Source organism: Nerophis ophidion, linkage group LG07, assembly GCF_033978795.1.
Source record: "Nerophis ophidion isolate RoL-2023_Sa linkage group LG07, RoL_Noph_v1.0, whole genome shotgun sequence".
NCBI lineage: Eukaryota > Metazoa > Chordata > Actinopteri > Syngnathiformes > Syngnathidae > Nerophis > Nerophis ophidion.
The window spans coordinates 20,909,434-20,933,516 of record NC_084617.1 but is presented as its reverse complement, the minus strand read 5'-3'; the positions used below and the strand labels follow the sequence as shown (position 1 = coordinate 20,933,516).

The window sequence follows — 24,083 nt, the reverse complement described above, 5'->3', positions numbered from 1 at the left end:
TTAATCAGTAACAAACGTGTCCGCATCGTTCAACTTACTGCGTCATGAGCGCAACTTCATGAATTTTTGAGGCCTCCAGGTGTCACTAGAAAAACAATAGTCACTCCACTTCAACTTAAGGAGAGCATAAGTTCATTCTTGATGGTTAATAATAAACTGTTATTGTCTTTAAACCTACCATTGCTCTCTGTTTAAATACTTGTACTTGATCAAACCTTTTCTAACATTAAACACTACAAAAAAATAAAAGTATCGATGATTCATGCTGATATAGTATCAGATCAACATCGGTGCAGGCGAATATTAATGGAAGGGAAAAAAGTTGTATCGTGACACACCTGGAAAATATAAGATTGCTTAACGTTCAGGGGTCCCCTGTCAAACCTCCACATTATTCGCTTTTCCACCGTATTTTATTGAAGTGCATATTTACAGACGTGAGGGGTAGAACACAAGACATAGATCATAAGACAAAGAACAAGAAGAAAGTTGTGTGTTGTCAGCAGATTTGCTACTAAATGAAAAGTTGGATGTATTCTGTATATCAAAACAATTACACGGTTATGAGAGAAAGAACTGTGCAAAACAATCCATCCATCCATTTTCTACCACTTATTTCCGTGCAAAATAATGTTGAAAAATAAGTCATGTACTTTTGCTGCATTAGAGGGATATAATATATATATATATATATATATATATATATATATATATATATATATATATATATATATATATATGTATAGATATATATATATATATATACACAGCTCGATCACGGGAAACAGAGGGAACACAGAGGACATAAGACACAGGCACAGGGAAAGCACAGAGAGAGCAAGTATGCGGAGGGGGAAGCCAGAGACGGGATGCTTGCGGCACTGGTTCTTCGGGTACGCTGGTCTTTATGCCGTCTGCCCTCATCAGACCCAGGTGCACTGATTGCAGATTGCTTGCAGCTGTGCAGGCGCGTGGCCGTGATGCAGGAACACCGAGCATGGGCGTATCTTGGCGCGTTTCTTGCGGAGGTGCCGACTGGTTGCCGGCGGGATTACGCCTGCGCCATGACACAATCAAAGTCCCGACAAAGAAAGAAAGTATCGGCACAACTTAGATAGTCTTGATTACAAACAGAAAAAAGGTGCGGGGGTCTAGCGCTTGAAAGCAGCCGTAAGGCTGCTGCAGGAAACAAGAAAACAGGAAGTGACAATACAAAATAAGAGCACAGGACAGGAACTGAAACACTAAACTTAGGAAAAATACTAAAATACTCAAAATAGGGCCCAGCCTGGTTTAACATTACCCATTACCATTACCTTCATTGTTAGCCACCTCGTACTCGCCGTATTTTACAATTTAGAATGCAGAAAAAACAATATTTGTGTTCTTATACGAATGATGGACAAATATAATGGAACAACTGACTGTTATTTTTAACAGTTCTAACATGATGACTTGGTTTTACGATAGACCCTCCTAAAATCCACCTGGACACCAGCGGCACAGGGGGCCAGAACACCATCACGGTGGTGGCCGGCAACAAACTTCGCTTTGACGTGGAGATTTCCGGGGATCCACCGCCTGTCGTGTGCTGGAAGAAGGGAGACAAGGTGAGGGGGGGAGTGGGACGCCTCGCCCGACACGTCGCATGGTTTCAGTATCCGGGTGACACTCCCTTGCGACCGCAGGCGGTGAGCGAGTCGGAGGGCAGGGTCCGTGTGGAGACCAGGAAGACGCTGAGCAGCTTCGTCATCCAGGGGGCGGAGAAGGGGGACGAAGGCCTGTACTCGCTCACCGTGGCCAACCCTGCGGGCGAGGACCAGGCCGAGCTCTTCGTCAAGGTTGTGGGTTAGTGACTCGCCGGCTTCCGCTAAGTGACCTTTTATATCCACCATGTTTCATTGCTGATGACATGAATATGCCTTCGCTCCAATGTTCCGTGGCACGCCAGATGTGCCCGATCCTCCTGAGAATGTCAAATGCACATCAGTGGGCGAGGACTGCGCCACCGTCACATGGGACCCCCCTGCATTTGATGGCGGAGTGCCCATTAAAGGTATTCACACCTCCATCCTTCCTTCCTGACACTTATTGTCACACCAGATGTTGCCGAAAAAACCCTATCAATTCCCATCCCTACTGGGGAGGGATCGAAACTGAAAGTTTACGTGACAGGTGTTTTATTCATTTTAAGAAGGGAAAATATTCCTCTAACACTGTACTAGGTCAGTGTTTTTCAACCACTAGTGTGACGTGAAATATAGGCTGGTGTACTGCGGGAGATTATGTGATTTCACCTAATTGGGTTAAAAATATTTTCTGCAAACCAATAATGAGAATCCGCAAATGTGCCGTTGTTGAGTGCCTGTGCTGGCTATAGTTTGGCAGAGTAACCATGTAATACTCTTCCATAACAGTAGGTGGCAGCAGGTAGCTAATTGCTTTGTAGATGTCGGGAACATGGTTTGTCGTAATCACAACATGTGGGAGGCAGGGTGCAGGTAAAAAAGTATCTAATGCTTAAACCAAAAATAAACAAAATGCATTGAAACTTAGGGATGGCTATGCAATACTAAACTTAAACTGAAATGGCTGCAAAGTAAACAAGAACAGAATGCTGGACGACAGCAAAGACTTGCAGTGTGTGGAGCAGATGGCGTCCACAAAGTACATCCGTACATAACATGACAATCAACAGCAAAATTGGAGTGCAAGACAAGAACTAAAACAATAGACACAGGAGAACACCAAAAACCCTCAAAATAAGTCACGGCGTGGTGTGACAGGTCATGACAGTACACCTACTTTGAGACAAAAGCTATTGTGATGCATGGTTGGTCATGGTTTGAATTCATATCCAACAATTGCTTGAACGATTTTTTATTTTCATTATCAGCTGCCGAATTTAATTTTTTAAAGTTCTCTGCTGGTGGTGTGCCTCGGGTTTTTTTCAATGAAAAAAATGTGCGTTGGCTCAGAAAAGGTTGAAAAACTTTGCTCTAGGTTACCTGATGGAGAGGAAGAAGATGGGCTCGTCCAGGTGGACCAAGCTCAACTTTGACGTCTACGAGTCCACCATGTACGAGGCCAAGAAGATGATCGAGGGCGTCCTGTACGAGATGAGAGTGTTTGCCGTCAACGGCATCGGCATCTCCCAGCCCAGCGCCAACTCCAAGCCGTTCATGCCCATCGGTGCGCCGCCTTCCGTCGCCGCGGAAACGTACGCTGGCATCACAACTGTCTTCTGTCTCCCACAGCCCCCACCAGCGAGCCCACCCGCCTGACGGTGGAGGACGTGACCGACTCCACCTGCGCCCTCAGGTGGCTTCCTCCTGAGAAAGTGGGTGCTGGAGGCATCGACGGTTACATCATCGAGTACTGCCCGGAAGGAAGTAAATACTTCAATTACTGCATATCGCCCCAATTTGATGTTCAATCAGCACATTCTAAAAATACTTTTAACAAAGAGAAAAAAAAAAAAAATCAACAACATGGCGAAATGTAAGGAGAAAAAGTTGCAATGTTGACTGTTAACAAAAATCTGCCATGCAGGCTGTTTCTTTAAAGATGTGATGTTGTTATGAATGATTGGCCAAATACTGCCAATTGTTCAACATCTAATATTACACTTTGAAATATTTTTCAGTAAAATATTGCATTTTTTGTATGTTTCCTGAGCAAACGTATTAACTGACAAAAAGGGCATAGAACAAACAAATAATAATAATTTAAAAAAACTTAAAAAAATAATATTAAAAACATATAATCGACGGCTAAATCTAAAGTTCATCTAGAGATGCAAGTGTTGAAAGCAAAAAAAAAAAAGAAACGTGTTAACTTATTTTTTAACACTTTTATAAGTTTGGTCTTTTTGGATCCCCAATAATATTTGTGGAGTTGTTGTCATTGCTTTATATATAATACACTAACAATTTATTAAAATCAAAGTTGTAATGAATGTTTGACATATTGAAGGCTCCAATTACTTCACATCAAATACTCCACTTTGAAATTTTTTGGGGGGGAAAATATTGCATATTTTCTGAATGAAACATGAAACACTGTTTTTTTTTTTACTTCACTTGAAGCTGATCTAAAGATTTAAGCGATGAATGATACTAAAACATAATAATGATATATGACTTATTTTTAACATTTTTATGACTGAGACTCTTCCGGGACCTCGGGACCAAGCTTTTATTGTATACATATATGTATATATGTATGTGTTTGTTTGTATAGATAGGCATGTATGTATGTATGTATGTATGTATGTATGTATGTATGTATGTATGTATGTATGTATGTATGTATATATATCTACTGTATGTATGTTTATATATATGTATTTACAGTATATATGGATGTGTATGTAGATATTAATATACTGTACGTATGTATATATATAATATATATTTGTATGTATATACAGTATGTATGTATTTATGTATGTGTGTGTGTATGTATGTACACATGTGTGTATATATATATATATATATATATATATATATATATATATGTGTGTATATATATATATATGTATGCATATAAATATGTATATGTATGTATATATTTGTATGTATGTATATAGATATATACAAATATATCTATGGAAGTATATATGTGTATATATTAATATATATATATGTGTGTATATATTAATATATATATATATATATATATATATATATATATGTTTGTGTATGTAGATATTAATATACTGTACATATGTATATATATATATATAATATATTTGTATGTATATACATTATGTATCTATTTATGTATGTGTGTGTGTATGTATGTACATATATATATATATATATATATATATATATATATATATATATATATATATATGTATATGTATGTGTATGTATATATTTGTATGTATGTATATAGAAATATACAAATGTATGGAAGTATGTATGTATATATAGTAATATATATATGTATATATATATATATATATATATATATATATATATATGTGTATATATTAATATATATATATATATATATATATATATAGATAGATAGATAGATAGATAGATAGATAGATAGATAGATAGATAGATAGATAGATAGATAGATAGATAGATAGATAGATAGATAGATAGAGAGATGGTACTTTATTGATTCCTTCAGGAAAATTAAAATTTCAGCAGCAGTGTACAGAGTTGAGATCAATTTAAAAAGTAAATAATGGGGATTTAAATGGAAACAAAATAGAAAAATATTACAACAAGAATAAAGTTAAAAAGCAACAATGGGAATAACAATATAAAAGTAAAATAAGAATTTAACAAGAGAAACTAGGCAATAGTGACCATGTTATGAAAAAGTATTGCACTGTTATTGTTTTGCATCCCCCGTCATCCTAGTATCCCAAACCCCCTCCCCAGCGAGAAGTTGTACAGTCTAATGGTGTGTGGGACAAAGGAGTTTCTGATGTATGTATGTCTATGTATACATATGTATGTATACATGTATGTACTGTATGTATGTGTATATATATATGTATGTACAGCATACTGTACATGTGTTTTTCCCCCCCCCCCCGAATAATTTTTCTTGTGGAAAATGTGTCTCTCGATCATCTTCAGGTGACCAGTGGGTGCAGGCCCACCAGGAGCCGGTGGAGAAGAACCAGTACAGAGTGAAGGGTCTCCCCGTGGGGGAAAAGATGTTGTTTCGGGTGGTGGCCGTCAACATCGCCGGGCGAAGCCCCCCCGCCACACTTACGCAGGCCGTCACCATCCGAGAGATCATGGGTCAGACGCTGGGGACGTACATGAAAGCTGGAAAGACACATAACTGACACACTTCCTGCTGTCTCTGCAGAACATCCCAAGATCCGTTTACCTCGCCATCTGAGGACCCGACTGGTCAGGGTTGTTGGCGAGAAGGTCAACTTGGTCATCCCATTTCAGGTACGTTGCTTTTAAACACCCTTGTAAGACATGTTCTTATTGTCTTCCACTGTGTGTCAAGAAAAAAAAAATCTTACCTTTGTGAAGTTGTCCCCTTTGTCATTGCAAATATTCACATTACACTGCCTTTTGTTTGTGCCATTTTTAAGTTATTCCAAAATACATTTTCTGACTAGTTACGCCATCACCTTGTCAAAATCTCTCCAAACTTGTCCCATTTGTACTGCGGTTGTGCTGCCAATTGCTCTAACTATTATAGTTTTATTGTTATTAATGTGTTATTATTTATAGTCAGCCCCCCACATTGTTAAAATCTTCCCAAACCTGTACCATACGTATGTGCTGCAAATTGTTTTGTCTAACTATTGTAGTTATTATGTTATTACCTCTACTTAGAGAGCCAAACACCTAACAGTCAAATAACTTGGTTTGTGACACATGCTAAGTGATAGCATGCTACAGCTAGATTGCTAGCATGCTAAAATTAACACACTAGCTTTTTAAACTAGTTTTGCAACCGTTTACCCCAAAGTCGTATAACTTGGTACGTGACACGTGTAAACTGTTGACATAAAAACAGTAGCATGCTAACATTAAAGTGCTAACTTTTTTTGCCAAATGTACTTTTTCTTCTCTAATTCCCCAGCCATACACCTTATAGTCATATAACTTGGTATGTAACACAAGCTAACTATTGTCATGCTAACATTAGCATGCTAAGGGACAAGCGGTAGAAATTGGATGGATGGATCTTATAGTTTTTATGTTATTACTGTGTTATAATTTGTAACCAGGCGCCCCACCTTGTCAAAATCTCCCAACCTTTGTGTTGTCGAACTATTAGGAGTGTAAAAAAAAAATTGCTTAATCGCGATTTTTATTTGTAGTGGTTCTTGATCAAAGAGAAAATATTTTCAGTTTACAAACATTTTTTTCTAATCTGTCCTGTCCAACCACTCAGACAATCATTGTGTTGATATGGATGATCTTATCTGCTGTACGAATTTATTTTAGAAAAGAGAAGTGTTGGATACTTCTCGTGTTGCTTTCCTTGTACTTGACTTTATTACATTTTTGGAAAACTTTTTTTTAAACAATACCAGTTTCCTTTTAAGTCATACAGAAAATGATCACAGCTGTTTATCTCTTTCATGGAGGAATGTTGTTAACCCAATGTTTTTAAGAAAAAGGATACATTTTGAATCGAGAATTCATTCTGAATCGAATAGTTACCCCAGGGATAGAATCGAATCGTGTGGTGCCTAATGATTCACAGCCCTACTAACTATTACAGTTTTTATCTTATTATTGTGTTGTTTTTTTATTAGGGGTGCACAAAAATCAAGTCATATCCAAAATTGGGATTTTTATTCATCTCAATTCTAAATCAATTCATTTTTATAATTTTTTAAATATTTTTTTTATAGGAATCCATTTTTCAAAAGACGTTTTAGGCAATCCTCATGCGACAAAAAGGAGCTTTTCTAACTTGTAACCTGTTTTAAATAAATAATTTTTATACCAAACAATAAATTGCGAGAATCGGTTTGAATCGAGAAACGATTCTCAATCAACCCGGAATTGGAATTGGATCGAATCGCTTGGTGCCCTAAAATTCACACCCCGACTGAAAATAAGCAGCCCTCCCACTTGTCTGTGCTACATTTTTTTGGTCTAACTATTATAGTTTTTACGTTATGAGGCTGGTTATAAATAATAAGGCAAGTTTACTTATAGAGCAAAAATTATACACAAGGCAATTCAAAGGGCTTTAAAAAGAATTAAAAGGCAAAATTATAAATATATATATATATATATATATATATATATATATACATATATTTATAATTTTGCCTTTTATGTACTGTATGTACAATATATATGTATGTGTAGATATATATACATATGTATGTATATATGTATGTATATGTATGTACAGTATGTATGTATGTGTTGATATGTATGTATGTATATATATATATATATATATATATATATATATATATATATATATATATTTATATATGTAAATATGTATGCATATACAGTATGTATGTGTATGTATATATACGTATACATGTATATATGTACGCATGTATATCATAAAACTTTTATATTATAATTCAAATTAAAGCCAAATAGTCTAGATAAAATGCTTTTAGTTGTCATGTACACAATTAAATAAAAGTGTTTCCAGCCTGGATTTGACACTTTAATCCCATAAAAACTACTATAGCTACACAAAATTATTTTGTAGCACAAACAATTGAGACAAGTTTGGTAGGCTGGTTATACATAATAACACGTTAATAACATCAAAACTTTTATAGTTTGACACCTCATTTTTACAGCACAAATAAATGGCAGTGCTATTTTAATATTTGCACAGTTAAGGGGGGCCATTCTCACACAAGTGAAAATCATCTCTGAGAATTACCGGCATATTTTTTAGTTGCTAAAAAAATCCCTTTCCCGTGAAATGGGTCATGTTGCGAGGGCGAAGCAACGACTGGCATATTTAGAAGTGCTGACTCGCCCATTTTAATATTTGATCTCCTGTAGCGTTTTTGTACAGGTGCCAAATGCACTCAAGAGCCTGAAGGAGGGGACGCAGGGAGGTAGGGCGGTTGCAATGGTGTTTGGCTGCAAGCTGCAAATGATGTCATTGAAGGAAAAAGTCATAAACTGAACAATAAAAATGTTTATTTTTGTCGAATCAGAATGGTCTTTGTTGCCATTAAACACATGTACAATGAAATGATGCTGACTCCTCACCTTTCTTGTGGTTTAAAAAGATGAAAAGCTATGCAAATGTCACATAAAACTATGTAACAGTAACGAATAAAAACAGTACAGAATGTTAAATATTAAGCAGGGCAAACAATATCAATGCAAATGTAAAAACAGAAGAAATTCATCTGACCTTTGACCATTCAATATCGCCTGCCCGCAGGGTAAACCTCGCCCGGTGGCAACGTGGTTCAAAGATGGCGTCCCTCTGGAGGACCGAAGCGTGGGCACCCGGTCCAGCGATGTGGACACCATCTTCTTCATCCGCTCGGCCGACAGGAACCACTCGGGGAAGTACACGCTGTCCGTGCAGATCGAGAACATGGCGGACAGCGCCGACATCCACCTCCAGGTCGTAGGTCAGTCCTGGCTGGGTCACGCGCGTGCTGCTTTCACGCCGTTACGAAGGGGGCGGGACGAGCGGGAATGTGCGACACATTTCCACGTAGCGCTGCACAAAAAAATCGGAGGAAAACCACCATTTGGATTCAGAATAACAAACCTCACAGGCCTGTGAGGCACTGACTCCTTTGGACGTCTACAAAAACATAGAAATCAAGGTTTATATTTTATATTTAGAGCACTTTATGTGTGCACCAGAATAAAAAAAAAATGAAAACACCAACAACAGGAATCACCAGGTATTTCCTGACAGAATCAGTTCCTCGGATCGATGCCTGCATTCTCCAAATCTTCCCGAAAGGACCTATTAAAAAATATGGTCTGAAATAGTTTAATAAACCCCAAATCTAGCTTGAAAGAATATGTAAAAACTAGGGCTGACAAAGTTAACATGATAATACTGCGTTAGCTATAGCTTTCAATAACGACCCTAATCTTTTTAACGGGCGATTAAAGCAAACACTTCCTTTTTGACCCTCGGGCCGTGCCGTAGCGGGTGGGGAAACACTTATTAATGATGAAAACTGTTGTGTCCGACCAGTCTTTTCCTCTCAGAGAAAAAAACACACTGGTCACTCCCAAGTTCTTTCGGATGAGATACAGTATATGTTGAGTAAGAAGGACCACCAAGACGGAATAGCAATATTACCAAGTGCTACTAAAGTTTTAGGAGACCAGTCCTTACACAGCGGTAATAGCAGCATTAAGAAGCGGTCTAAAAATTAAACGGAAAGAGTCAGCTTATTTAGTATGAAAACGGTCCCCTTTCGCCCAGCCTTTTTGTTCTATACTGATAAGGTCTCCTCCACAAAAGGGAGTACTTTATACTCCCAACAGACATTCAAGGCCTTCAAGGTGAAACATAGAGTTCACTGGCAAGTATGAGGAAAAAAAACCCAAAGTGTACACATGGGAAAATATTACCTGCTTTAAAGGTCTACTGAAAAAAGATGTTCTTATTTAAACGGGGATAGCAGGTCCATTCTATGTGTCATACTTGATCATTTCGCGATATTGCCATATTTTTGCTGAAAAGATTTAGTAGAGAACATCGACGATAAAGTTCGCAACATTTGGTCGCTAATAAAAAAGCCTTGCCTTTACCGGAAGTAGCAGACGATGACGTCACCGGTGGGAGGGCTCCTCACATCCTCACATTGTTTATAATGGGAGCCTCCAGTGCAAAGAGCTATTCGGACCGAGAAAACGACAAATTCCCCATTAATTTGAGCGAGGATGAAAGATTTGTGGCTGAGGATATTGATAGCGAAGGACTAGAACAGAAATAAAATAAAAATAAAAAGAATTAAAAAACATAAGGCAATTGCATTGGGAGCGATTCAGACACATTTACTAGGATACTTCTGGGAAATCCCTTATCTTTCTATTGTGTTGCTGGTGTTTTAGTGAGTTAAATAGTACCTGATAGTCGGAGGGTGTGTGTCCACGGGTGTGTTGACGCCAGTGTCTGAGGGAAGTCGACGGCAGCTGCATGGACGGCACAAGCTCCGGAGATCTCCGGTAAGAGGCGACTTTTTACAACAATTTTCTCACCGTAACCTGCCGGTTGACAAGTGGTCTGAAACCATGTTCGCTTGACCGCTCTGATTCATAGTAAAGATTCACCTCCGGGAATTTTAAACAAGGAAACACCGTGTGTTTGTGTGGCTAAAGGCTAAAGCTTCCCACCTCCATCTTTCTACTTTGACTTCTTCATTATTAATTGAACAAATTGCAAAATATTCAGCAACACAGATGTCCAGAATACTGTGTAATTGCGCGATGAAAAGAGACGACTTTTAGCCGCAAGTGGTGCTGGCTAATATGTACCCTCCAACCCGAGACGTCACGCGCACGCGTCATTATACCCGTCATCATTCCGCGACGTTTTCAACAATAAAACTCTGCGGGGAATTTAAAATTGTAATTTAGCATGCCGTATTGGCATGTGTTGCAATGTTAATATTTCATCATTGATATATTAACTATCAGACTGCGTGGTCGGTAGTAGTGGGTTTCAGTAGGCCTTTAACCATGACTATGGATAAAGAAATGACACTTAAAAAAATATCGATTCTCCACAAATATATACCTATATGCGATTTTTTGTGATAATTTTGAGTTTACTGTTAACAAAATGTGATTATCGAGATTAAATATTTTAATCATCTGACATACATAGTAAAAACCTAATTCTAGCTCGAAACTTTATGTAAAAACCTAACGTTAGTTTGAAACCTTACGTAAAAACCTAACACTAGCTTGAATCCTTATGTAAAGACTAGGGGTGGGCAAATTAGTGCGTTAATTATGAGTTAACTCATCAATCTATTAACGGCGACAATTATTTTATCGCACATTTGCGTATGTTGTTTACATGCTTTTATTTTGTTAACGCCTTTTCTTAACAAGATGGCGTCGCCCGGCGTCGAGGGGCTCTTGGTAAAGATGGAACATTTGGCAAAAATACCGGACAATTCTGCAAATTTCAAGGCTGGCTTTCAGCGTGGTCACTCTGGGATCACTTACGACCGCCAGACAATTCTGAATGTGGATGGATCGGGCCGTTTTGGACTGAATGACGCGTGCTTGCTAGACCGGCTAGCTAGCATGGGAATACTTTGCCGGCTACATCCAGCGGCCTGTGAAGCAGCGGAGTATATGTGTTGTCTGTCTATTTATGAATAATGCAGACGAGGAGTGTTGGCTGAGTTCTTAACGTTTACTTTCAGAGCGTGCAGATCACAACATACAAGATGCCGTCATGGCGACACAACCTATACCGGGCTACCGCGCATGCTCGTCACTCCTATTGCATGTTGGGTAGTGTAGTTATTTTATTCCCTGACTCACAACATCACAATATAGTACCATGTATATGCGTTCAGTTTATCAAAGCACCAAGCAAACAATCGGAAAATTCCCATCATATCAAATCCTAGATATGGTCATAATTATTTTAAGTGCACTACGCAGAATAAACACAACATTATTAATATTGCTACTACGGATATTTTGATCAAAAATTCCCTAAAACAGCCCACTATCTATAATATAGGTTTTTTAAACATAAGATCCCTGATAAAAAAAATGTTTCTGCTGTTACCTCAGAAATTGCCTGTTCAGATGTTATGATTGTGGCTCAGACATTTGTATGTAGATTATATTTATGTTCCATAACAAACAGGATAACTTAAATACCCCGGCAGTGGTAGTAATAAGCTTAAATGTTTGTATTTACATTTTTTGAGATGATTTTCATAAAATATGCTATTTAACTGCTACTGTTTAACAAGGACTGATTTAAATTGTGTTTGCACAACAAATGTTTTGGCGCTTTTGTTCATGTGGGGGAATATTCCAATAAAGGTGCACTACACACTACTTTTGAATTCATTATTGGGCTTTGCGTATACAATGCAGTTAATAGCGATTAATCAGAGAAATAGTGTGATTAACTTCGATTAAAATTTTTAATCGTTGCCCAGCCCTAGTAAAGACCAAACGATAGCTGAAAAAAACCTTATGCTAGCTTGACAAATTATGTAGAAACCTAACGCTGTCTTAAAACTTTAACTAAAAACCTAACTCTAGCTTGAAACCTGATAATAAAAACTTCATACTAGCTTGAATTCTTCTGTAAAAACCTTATGCCAGCTTGACAGCTAACTTTATCTTAAAACCTTATGTAAAAGCTTCAAATTAGCTTGAAACCATCAGTAAAAACGTAGTGCTAGCGTTAAACCTTATGTAAAAACCTAATGCCATCTTGAAACCTCACGTAAAAACATTATGCTTGGCTGAAACCGTATATAAAAACTGTACATTAACTTGAAATCTTCAGTAAAAACCTAATGCTAGCTTGACAACTTCTGTTAAAACCTAACACTGTCTTAAAAAATGTCGAACAATTTCCCTTGGGTATAAATAAAATTTGTCTAAGTCAAAGTCTAAAACCTTACCTAAAAAGCAAACGAGAGCTTGAAGCCTCATAAATAAAATTTGACACACACACATCCTCACCTCCTCCATCACCGTGTGGTTCCCCAGTGAACCCTTTCTCAAAAAATGGTATTAAAAACTATTCTGATTCTGATATATACATATATATATATATATATATATATACACACACACACACATCTATATGTATATATATGCATATACATACATATATAAACATATAAAAAATACTAGTTTTATATATATATATATATATATATATATATATATATATATATATATATATATATATAAAACTACTATTAATTGTGTATTCTATTGTGTATAACTACTCAAGGGTTTTACAATTGGTGTCTCTTTGATTATTATAGCAACCAGTGTTCTAATTCTAGAAAGTATATATATATACACACAAACACATATATATATATGTACATATATGCATATACATACATATATAACCATATACATGTATGTATATGTACATGTATATATGTGTATATGTATGTATGTATATATATATGTGTGTGTGTATATACATGTATGTATGTATGTATGTATGTATATATGTGTATATATACATATATGTATATATATTTTTACATATGTATATACGTATATATATATGTGTATGTATATATATATATATATATATATATATATATATAACACTGGATGCTATATTTAAACAGACACCAATTGTAAAACACTAGGGTAGTTATACACAATATAATACACAATTAATACTAGTTTTTTTTTATATGACCATTTTAGTTCATATTTGAAAATAATGCTTAATTTCAGCCACAATAATCAACACATAGTAAGGTTTGTGTAAAATGTATTTTGATATATTTATGCAGTGCAGGTCCTGTTGTGAGTTTAGTTTTTTAAATTGCACTGAAATAACCTTCTTAAAGGTGGTTTTAAGACATTTTCAAAGATAATGTTATCCTTTTTCTGCATGGCGCAGTGGAAGAGTGGCCGTGTGCAACTCGAGGGGCCCTGGTTCAAATCCCACCTAGTACCAACCTCGTCACGTCCGTTGTGTCCTGAGCAAGACACTTCACCCTTGCTCCTGATGGGTGCTGGTTGGCGCCTTGCATGGCAGCTCCCTCCATCAGTGTGTGAATGGGTAAATGTGGAAGTAGTGTCAAAGTGCTTTGAGTACCTTGAAGGTAGAAAAGCGCTATACAAGTACAACCCATTTATTTATTTTTATTTATATTTTGGTCAACAAAATTCACTGTATTTTAGTCGACTAAAATGTTGAGGAATTCGGTTGGCTGAAACTAAAACAGTTTAAATGACTAAAATACGACTTAAATCAAAATAAAAAATTTTAAAAGACTATGAATAAATTCAAAACTGTGCTCACAATTAACAATGTTTGAAACCCCAACCATAGCATAATTCGAACGCACACGTGTGGAACACAATGGATGAGCAGCCTAGTGCTTTAGCCTCTAAGCCACCTCATAGTTTGGATCCAGACTCGATCCGTTCTGGCAGGCTGAAAATAACACCTGTTTTACTGTAAGCAATGTCAACATCACAAAATACATGGCGGCCCATACTGTAAATGGGGAATTAGCCCAAATGGTATAAATATCTTTGAGCTTTCACTTCATTTGGACTGATGTGTTTGGTGCTTTTTTTATCTAATTGTGTGACCTGTCCAATATTCAATGCTGGGGTCATCCCACCATAATGGTCCAGGAACGTGTGTGAACTCATCCCACAGAACTGTCAATTTTAAACAAGAACCACATTTTTTGGGGCACAATCATGCACTCGTTCTCCAAGTGTAATCATAATTCCCAATTTGCCACTTCATCAAAGCTGCGCTTTAATCCTGACTGCTGCACTGACACGCCGGCCGCCGGCTCATTCCTCATCTTGCCGCTCGTTTTACCGGGTCAGAGCGCCCGCTGGATGATTTGGCAGAGCTCTGATGGGATTATTTGTATTACGTTGGTGCTACTCCGAGAAGGTTGAGCTAATGAGAAGATCCATTTGGAAGATCCTTTCATCGTCCATCCTATTTGCATCATCCGTCTCCTTCCTCTTTGAACAGGAACTGGGTAAAACCTGTCCCAAAGCTCTCCCGTCCAAAGGCAAAACCTAGTAACTCACTTCTAGCTGATTTGGAGAAAACAAAGGAAAACCAATCTATCTTGATGCTGTCTTACAAAGATCCACAAAGACATCAAACGTATAGATGTTTTCTTGAGCTTTCATTTTCTTGCCGATTGAGCCGTGGATTGAATCTGCTCTCATGAACGTGTGCCCTTTCTCCAGATATTTTATTACAATCTCGGGTGGGCCCCATTCTGCGTTTGCACATTGGGCAAGAGCCACATACAGCATCCAGTTTTTATTTTGACCTCCACAGTTATCTGCCCAAAATAGTATGCAAGGGGAAGAATCAAGAACAATACATTTAATGAAAGTGCTTGCAACGTCCTGGGCCAATCTTCCAAATATCCCCTCGTGCCATAATATCACATAATCAGGTTGACCGTCGGCCCCCATTCGTGCAAATGTCTCATTAAAGACAATAAGGCGACTGAAAAAGAAGCTCCGATTAGTCCCTTGAGATACTAGGTTTTTCTGTTGTATCTACGCGGTTATGTGGTAGTTGCTAGGTCCTGCCATGCGCGTAAAAGCTTAGTTACGGAACAAATTACAATATCGCATACACTAATGTAAAGGAAATTACCTAGGAACTCCAAAACTATCATCAGCTCAGTTCTGACCAAAATTTAGTTACTGGGTTTTGCCTTTGGACGGGAGAGCAGCTCTAGTCAGACCTTTTTCCTTTTTGTCATCTCACCAGAAAAGCCCGGCCCCCCCATCGCGGTTCAGGTCACAGAAGTTTGGGGTTTCAACGCCTCACTAGAGTGGAAGCCGCCCAAGGACGATGGAAACTCTGAGATTATTGGCTACACCGTTCAGAAGGCCGACTCCAAGACTAAGGTAGCAGCCATGTTGACCTTTATCTGATTGTTTTAGTCTCAATGTTGTTGGGGGTTTTTTCACCATCTTCCTGACTCTTTCTCAGTAGTATTGCCAATAAGCAGACCATGGCGAGCGGCCATAAGCTTTAGGATTTGTCTCACAACTACAAAGACTTTAAGTACCGTCACGGTCAGAATGGACGTGAAGGTGTAGAGAAGAAGAAGCTTATATATGACGCAGAAGCTCTTTACTGTAACCTCTCTCTTTCTCTTTCCGTGGATCGCGTCAGGAGTGGTTCACGGTCTACGAGCACAACCGCAGGCCCGGCTGCACCGTGTCCGACCTCATTATGGGGAACGAGTACTCCTTCCGAGTGTTCAGCGAGAACATATGCGGCCTGAGCGAAGAGCCCGGCGTCAGCAAGAACACAGCAATCGTTCGGAAAACAGGTAATCCAATAGAGGTTGGGATTCTATTGCCTCTGGCATGGCCACTTTCTCCCGGGCGGCGTGGGTGTGTGAAGGATCAAGGATAACGCCGGTGATGATTGTTGAACAATACTTAATTTATTGACAGGCAAGAATCATAACAGGTACTGCAGCACCTGGAGAAGATCTAGCCGAATGATATCTCTTCAGATATCAGACAACCAGTTCCTATTGACCAGGAGTGTCAAACTGAAATACAGAGTGGGCCAAAATTTTAAACGGAACAAAGCCGCGGGCCAAGGTACAACAAATTAACCTTTTAATAGGGACCCAAACAAGTTTTGCATTAAATATTGAACAAGCAAGGCTTATATAACTTTAGTGACATGCAAAATCCAGTTTCAAATAATAATAATTTAAAAAAATATCAATGGAATATCAAATAAAATTTAAATAAAAATTGTAAGCCTTTTTTTCTATTTGCAATCTTTTGAGGTAAATATCAAATTTTTTCCACAGACTAATAATACATTTGAAAATAAAATAACAATAATGAATGAACCAAACATTCAAGCCTTGAAGTAGCAAGAGAAAATCCATTAATAAAATGTTAATTATTGGTCAGTTTGCTAGATGTTTCCTGGAAGAGTTAGTGCTGCAAGGGGTTCTGGGTATTTGTTCTGTTGTGTTACGGTGCAGATGTTCACCTGAAATGTGTTTGTCATTCTTGTTTGGTGTGGGTTCATAATGTGGCACATATTTGTAACAGTGCTAAAGTTGTTTATACGGCCACCCTCAGTGTGACCTGTATGGCTGTTGACCAAGTATGCCTTGCATTCACTTGTGTGTGTGTAAAAGCCACAAATATTATGTGACACGCTGTTAGTATGGTGGAAAAGCGGACGTGACGACAGGTTGTAGAGAACGCTAAAGGCAGCGCTTTAAATGCACTCCCCCAATATAGTTGTCCAGTTGGAAATCGGTAAAATTCGGGCGAATGGTTGCCCTGGGAGATTTTCGGGAGGGGCACTGAACTTCGGGAGTCTACTGGGAAAATTAGGAGGGTTGGCAAGTATGAGTATTAGCGGTGAATGTGGTGTCACAGCGGCACCGACGCTGTATAACACCGGCGGGCCAGCTCTGATGCTACATTGATATTGCCTCAAGGGCCAAATTAAATTACATGGCTGGCCAGAGTTTGACACCCATGCTATAGACCAACATGATGACATCTCAGTTCATTAGGTTCATGGTACCTTACCATGACCATGTAAAGGCATATTCGTGTATGTAAGTGTTCCCTAAGCCTCTGGCTGAGGCCATTCGAAATGTTAACCATTATCCTAAACCTGTGTAGATCTGTGCTATCTCCTCACATACAGTACCATGGACAGGTTTACTAACCCTCTCTCAATGGGCTAAATAGGTTGGTTAGGTTTTGTATAAGTGTGTATCAATTTATAGCCGTACTTTATTACCTCTCCACAATGATGGACCACTGATTAAAAGAACTGGCTGTTTGTTTGCCCTCAGGAACGTATAGCCTTACACAATCTGGGAAAACACACTAGAGTAGATAACACAGGGTCCTGTATGTCGAGGTGCAGTAGTTTAGGAATAGGGTTGGGGTTGGGGTAGTTAAGGTTTTCGTATAGGGTTAATTAGTTTGTTAGTTTCAAGCTGGAGTTACGATTCCACAGAACGATTTCAAGTTAAAGTTGAGTTTCTAACTATAATTTCAATATTAGGCTAGGGTTTGGGGTTTCAAGTGAGGGTTTCAGGTTTGATTTACGGTTTCAAGCTCACGCTCGGGTTTTTAAACCATTTCAGACCGTGTTTTTTTATTTTAGGAAGAACGACCTCGCAGAACGCAGACATCCATCCCGCTTCCTCCCGCATGCTAAGCGAGCGCTCTATTATCTGAGTGTATTCCCTATTTCAAAGCAAGGGGCGCCAAGTGTTTCGTGATGGAGACCTTGCCTATAATAAGTATTATTATTCGCCTGCCAGAACGGACTGACATGTCAAAAAGATGAGGTGGCTAACAGGTTAAGGCGAGTAACCTCTACCGTTATGTTCTACACATGTGCAATACTAACCCTAGCTTGAAGACGCTAGCATAAAATCCTAACAGTAGCGTGAAACCCTAATAATAAAGCCCAAACCCAAACCTTAATCTTATTTTGCAACCTTAGGCTGATTTGAACACACATAGATTGAGCAGTCCATGGATTTAACATTTCAGCCACCTCATCTTCTTGATCATTTTTAATCTCGTCGGTTAAAAATAACACTTTTTTTAAGCAACGTCTACCTCAAAGAACATTTGCCGGCCCATTGTTCCACTTTGCTCAAATGGTAAATCACTTGCTTCCAGAGGTGGGTAGTAACGCGCTACGTTTACTCCGTTACATCTACTTGAGTAACTTTTGGGAGAAATTGTACTTCTAAGAGTAGTTTTAATGCAACATACTTTTACTTTTACTTGAGTATATTTATAGAGAAGAAACGCTACTTTTACTCCGCTCCATTCAGCTCGCTACTCGTTTCCGATTTTTATCGATCTGTTAATGCACGCTTTAATTTGTTTTGTCAGACAGACCTTCAAAGTAGGAACTATCACATGCCTTCGTTTCACCAATCAAATGCAGTCACTGGTGACGTTTGAGTCCGTTTCACCAATCAAACAGAGCCAGGCGGTCCCATGATTAACCGCACACTTTAATTTTTTTAATTTTTATAAACCTTTATTTATGAATTTCAACATTTACAAACAGTTGAAAATAATAATCAAAGTAGGTACAAAAACAGTACAAAACAGTATAAAAACTGTACAAAGCAGCGCCAGGGGGTTGTAAATTCAAAGTAACTAAAATAGAATGCAAAAAAAAAATATATATATATATATATATATCAAATATATATCAAATATACATCAAGCATGGAGTGATGGTTTAATAACTTATAAAAACATGCTTACCTTAGCTAAAGCTAAATATTACTCAAATCTCATCCACCGTAATAAAAAAAATCCTAAATTTTTGTTCAGTACGGTAGCATCGCTAACCCAACAAGGGACACCTTCCAGTAGCTCCACCCACTCAGCTGATGACTTTATGCAATTCTTTAATAAGAAAATTGAAGTCATTAGAAAGGAGATTAAAGACAATGCGTCCCAGCTACAACGGGGTTCTATTAACACTGATACGATGGTATATACGGCGGATACTGCCCTCCAAAATAGTTTCTCTCATTTTGAGGAAATAACATTAGAGGAATTGTTACAACGTGTACATGGAATGAAACAAACAACATGTTTACTTGACCCACTTCCTGGGAAACTTATCAAGGAGCTCTTTGTATTATTAGGTCCATCAGTGCTAAATATTATAAACTTATCACTTTCCTCGGGCGCTGTTCCCCTAGCATTCAAAAAAGCAGTTATTCATCCTCTCCTTAAAAGACCTAACCTCGATCCTGACCTCATGGTAAACTACCGACCGGTGTCGCACCTTCCCTTTATTTCAAAAATCCTCGAAAAAATTGTTGCGGAGCAGTTAAATGAACACTTAGCGTCTAAAAATCTATGTGAAACCTTTCAATCCGGTTTCAGGGAAAATCACTCTACGGAGACAGCCCTCGCAAAAATGACTAATGATCTATTGCTAACGATGGATTCTGATGCGTCATCTATCTTGCTGCTCCTCGATCTTAGCGCTGCTTTCGATACCGTCGATCATAATATTTTATTAGAACGTATCAAAACACGAATTGGTATGTCAGACTTAGCCCTGTCTTGGTTTAACTCTTAATTTACTGATAGGATGCAGTGCGTCTCCCATAACAATGTTACCCCGGACTACGTTAAGGTAACGTGTGGAGTTCCCCAGGGTTCGGTCCTTGGCCCTGCACTCTTCAGCATCTACATGCTGCCGCTAGGTGACATCATACGCAAATACGGTGTTAGCTTTCACTGTTATGCTGAGGACAACCAACTCTACATGCCCCTAAAGCTGACCAACACGCCGGATTGTAGTCAGCTGGAGGCGTGTCTTAATGAAATTAAACAATGGATGTCCGCTAACTTTTTGCAACTCAACGCCAAAAAAACTGAAATGCTGATTATCGGTCCTGCTAGACACCGACCTCTATTTAATAATACAACTCTAATATTTGCCAACCAAACAATTAAACAATGCGACACGGTAAAGAATCTGGGTATTATTTTCGACCCAACTGTCTCCTTTGAGTCACACATTAAAAGCGTTACTAAAACGGCCTTCTTTCATCTCCGTAATATCGCTAAAATTCGCTCCATTCTGTCCACTAAAGACGCTGAGATCATTATCCATGCGTTTGTTACGTCTCGCCTCGACTACTGTAACGTATTATTTTCGGGTCTCCCCATGTCTAGCATTAAAAGATTACAGTTGGTACAAAATGCGACTGCTAGACTTTTGACAAGAACAAGAACGTTTGATCACATTACGCCTGTACTGGCTCACCTGCACTGGCTTCCTGTGCACTTAAGATGTGACTTTAAGGTTTTACTAATTACGTATAAAATACTACACGGTCTAGCTCCAGCCTATCTTGCCGATTGTATTGTACCATATGTCCCGGCAAGAAATCTGCGTTCAAAAGACTCCGGCTTATTAGTGATTCCTAGAGCCCAAAAAAAGTCTGCGGGCTATAGAGCGTTTTCCGTTCGGGCTCCAGTACTCTGGAATGCCCTCCCGGTAACAGTTCGAGATGCTACCTCAGTAGAAGCATTTAAGTCTCACCTTAAAACTCATCTGTATACTCTAGCCTTTAAATAGACCTCCTTTTTAGACCAGTTGATCTGCCGCTTCTTTTCTTTCTCCTATGTCCCCCCCTCCCTTGTGGAGGGGGTCCGGTCCGATCGGTGGCCATGTACTGCTTGCCTGTGTATCGGCTGGGGACATCTCTGCGCTGCTGATCCGCCTCCGCTTGGGATGGTTTCCTGCTGGCTCCGCTGTGAACGGGACTCTCGCTGCTGTGTTGGATCCGCTTTGGACTGGACTCTCGCGACTGTGTTGGATCCATTATGGATTTAACTTTCACAGTATCATGTTAGACCCGCTCGACATCCATTGCTGTCGTCCTCTCCAAGGTTCTCATAGTCATCATTGTCACCAACGTCCCACTGGGTCATCATTGTCACCGACGTCCCACTGGGTGTGAGTTTTCCTTGCCCTTATGTGGGCCTACCGAGGATGTGGTAGTGGTTTGTGTTGTGGTTTGTGCAGCCCTTTGAGACACTAGTGATTTAGGGCTATATAAGTAAACATTGATTGATCAATATATATGTAAAATAAACAAAGTGCAAAGCCAAAGGCTCACTCAATCTCAGTAAATAACTTAAATTTGAAAAACAGTATCATTGTTTTCACAGCTTTTTGGTTGTTAGAGGTAGAGTGTTTTAATGTAGAGTTCTAAATCTTTTTTAAAGGCACAAAGAACAGGTCGGGCATTGAGAAACGTACATTTATGAATATAAAACTTAGCCAATAGTATAATGAGGTTGCAGAGGTAAAATTCATTTTCAAATTTTTTTCAATACAGTGTAAAACCAAATATATATTATTTAATATACATTATTGTTTTAGTTGCTTAAGAGATATTCCTGGCTCTGAATTAGTTCATTGATATTTTTATGTTTTTGTGCATTACTTGTTGCCGTCATCATTAAACGAACAGGTTACTCATCAATTACTCAGTACTTGAGTAGTTTTTTCACAACATACTTTTTACTTTTACTCAAGTAAATATTTGGGTGACTACTCCTTAATTTTACTTGAGTAACACATCTCTAAAGTAACAGTACTCTTTCTTGAGTACAATTTCTGGCTACTCTACCCACCTCTGCTTGCTTCCCCACATTCTCAGAATTGTACATTGTAGATTCTTCCTGTCAGCAAGGCTTCCTTTTTGTCATGATTCTCGGCCCGGATCATGTTTTGTTATTTTCTGTTAGTTTTGGACTCCCTCAGTTCCTGTTTTATGTACCTTTGAGTTTGTTTTGGTTGCCATGGTTGCTTATTGTTCCCACCTGCCTCTGATTGGTGTTCGGGACGCTCACCTGTTCCCCGAGCACTAATCAGAGGCATTATTTAAGCCTGCCTTTGCCTGTCAGTCGGCCTTGCTTCTTTGTTTGCTGTACGCAACAGGTTACGTTGGTATTTCTCGACTCCTAGTTTATGATTCCTGCGCTAAGTGGTTATCTTAGCTTCCCGTGCGATCTGCACCTTTTGTTTATTTTCTGTTTTCTGTACATGTTTGATTGACAAAGATTAAATCATGCTCCTACCTGCAAGTCCTGTCCGGAGTCGTCCGTTCGCATCCCGGAGGAACGAATCTAGCAGTAAGCTGCAACCCCGTCTAAACACTTTTTCTCGAAAATAAATAAATGAGCAGTACTTTACAGCCGAGAAGCCATTTTCATAATTTTGGGCACGTTTGAGGAAAGGCAAGGTCGTTTGCACGTGCACGTGTGTCAGACATTGTTACTCTGATCTACGTTTTCACAACCTTGCATCAGTTGAGTCCGACTTAAGTCAATTACTTCTGGCATCTATGTAACTACTTGGTTTGTACCCACAATTATGTATCGAGGAGTTATCATGTGGCTGTGGTATTTCAGGAAGATCAAGAAACATGTGTAGCACGACAAATATGGGATTCGAACCCAAGTGCGTAGAACACAATTTATTAGCAGTCCATCACCTTTACTGCTCAGCCACCTCCTCCTTTTTTAATCAATGTCAATAATTTCTGGTAGGCTAAAAAACACCTAACATAAGATATTGTAAGACTTTGCTCATATTGCAAAGGGCATGCTTAGCATGCGAGAAGTAGTGGGATCGATGCCTGCATTCTCCAAATCTTATGTTCCCCAAAGAATGTTCTTGAAAAAAAATGCATGTTCTGAAATAGTTTGATAAACCCCTACTCATGTGGAAAAATCAAACCCCAGCTTGAAACCCTATGTAAAAATCTACCACATGACTCACACCCACGCTTTTACAACACAATAGATAAGTAGTCTATTACCCTAACCTCTCAGCTGCCTCACCTTTTTGATCAACTGTGAATTTGTTCTGGTAGGCTAAAAATAACATCTATTGTAAGGAAAGTCTATATATCAGGGGTCACCAACCTTTTTGAAACCAAGAGCTACTTGTTGGGTACTGGTTAAAGCGAATGCCTACTAGTTTGATACACACTTAACTAAATTGCCAGAAATAGCCAATTTGCTCAATTTACCTTTGAATAGGTAAATCTATATATATAAAAAAATGGGTATTTCTGTCTGTCATTCCGTCGTACATTTTTTTTCCTTTTACGGAAGGTTTTTTTTAGAGAATAAATGATTAAAAAAAAACACTTATTGAACGGTTTAAAAGAGGAGAAAACACGAACAAAATGAAAATTAAATTTTGTAACATAGTTTATCTTCAATTTCGACTCTTCAAAATTCAAAATTCAACCCAAAAAAAAATGAAGAGAAAAACCAGCTAACTCGAATCTTTTTGAAAAAATTAAAAAAAGAATTTATGGAATATCATTAGTAATTTTTCCTGAT

The 24,083-nt window shown here is 38.4% G+C and overlaps 1 protein-coding gene across 2 annotated transcripts in view; it reads left to right on the top strand.

The window, feature by feature from the left end:
- The window catches only part of mybpc2a (myosin binding protein Ca), a 122,350-nt gene that overhangs the window by 87,041 nt on the left and 11,226 nt on the right, over positions 1–24,083 (top strand). The window contains exons 18-27 of one of the 2 annotated variants that reach the window (XM_061905607.1): positions 1,471–1,610; positions 1,689–1,848; positions 1,952–2,056; positions 3,004–3,192; positions 3,258–3,392; positions 5,607–5,774; positions 5,845–5,933; positions 8,887–9,082; positions 15,928–16,067; positions 16,339–16,498. In XM_061905607.1, coding sequence (XP_061761591.1) covers positions 1,471–1,610; positions 1,689–1,848; positions 1,952–2,056; positions 3,004–3,192; positions 3,258–3,392; positions 5,607–5,774; positions 5,845–5,933; positions 8,887–9,082; positions 15,928–16,067; positions 16,339–16,498 — 1,482 coding nt within the window. Of the gene's footprint in view, positions 1–1,470; positions 1,849–1,951; positions 2,057–3,003; positions 3,193–3,257; positions 3,393–5,606; positions 5,775–5,844; positions 5,934–8,886; positions 9,083–15,927; positions 16,068–16,338; positions 16,499–24,083 lie in introns of both variants that reach the window. The other variant, XM_061905606.1, reaches the window with a different exon arrangement.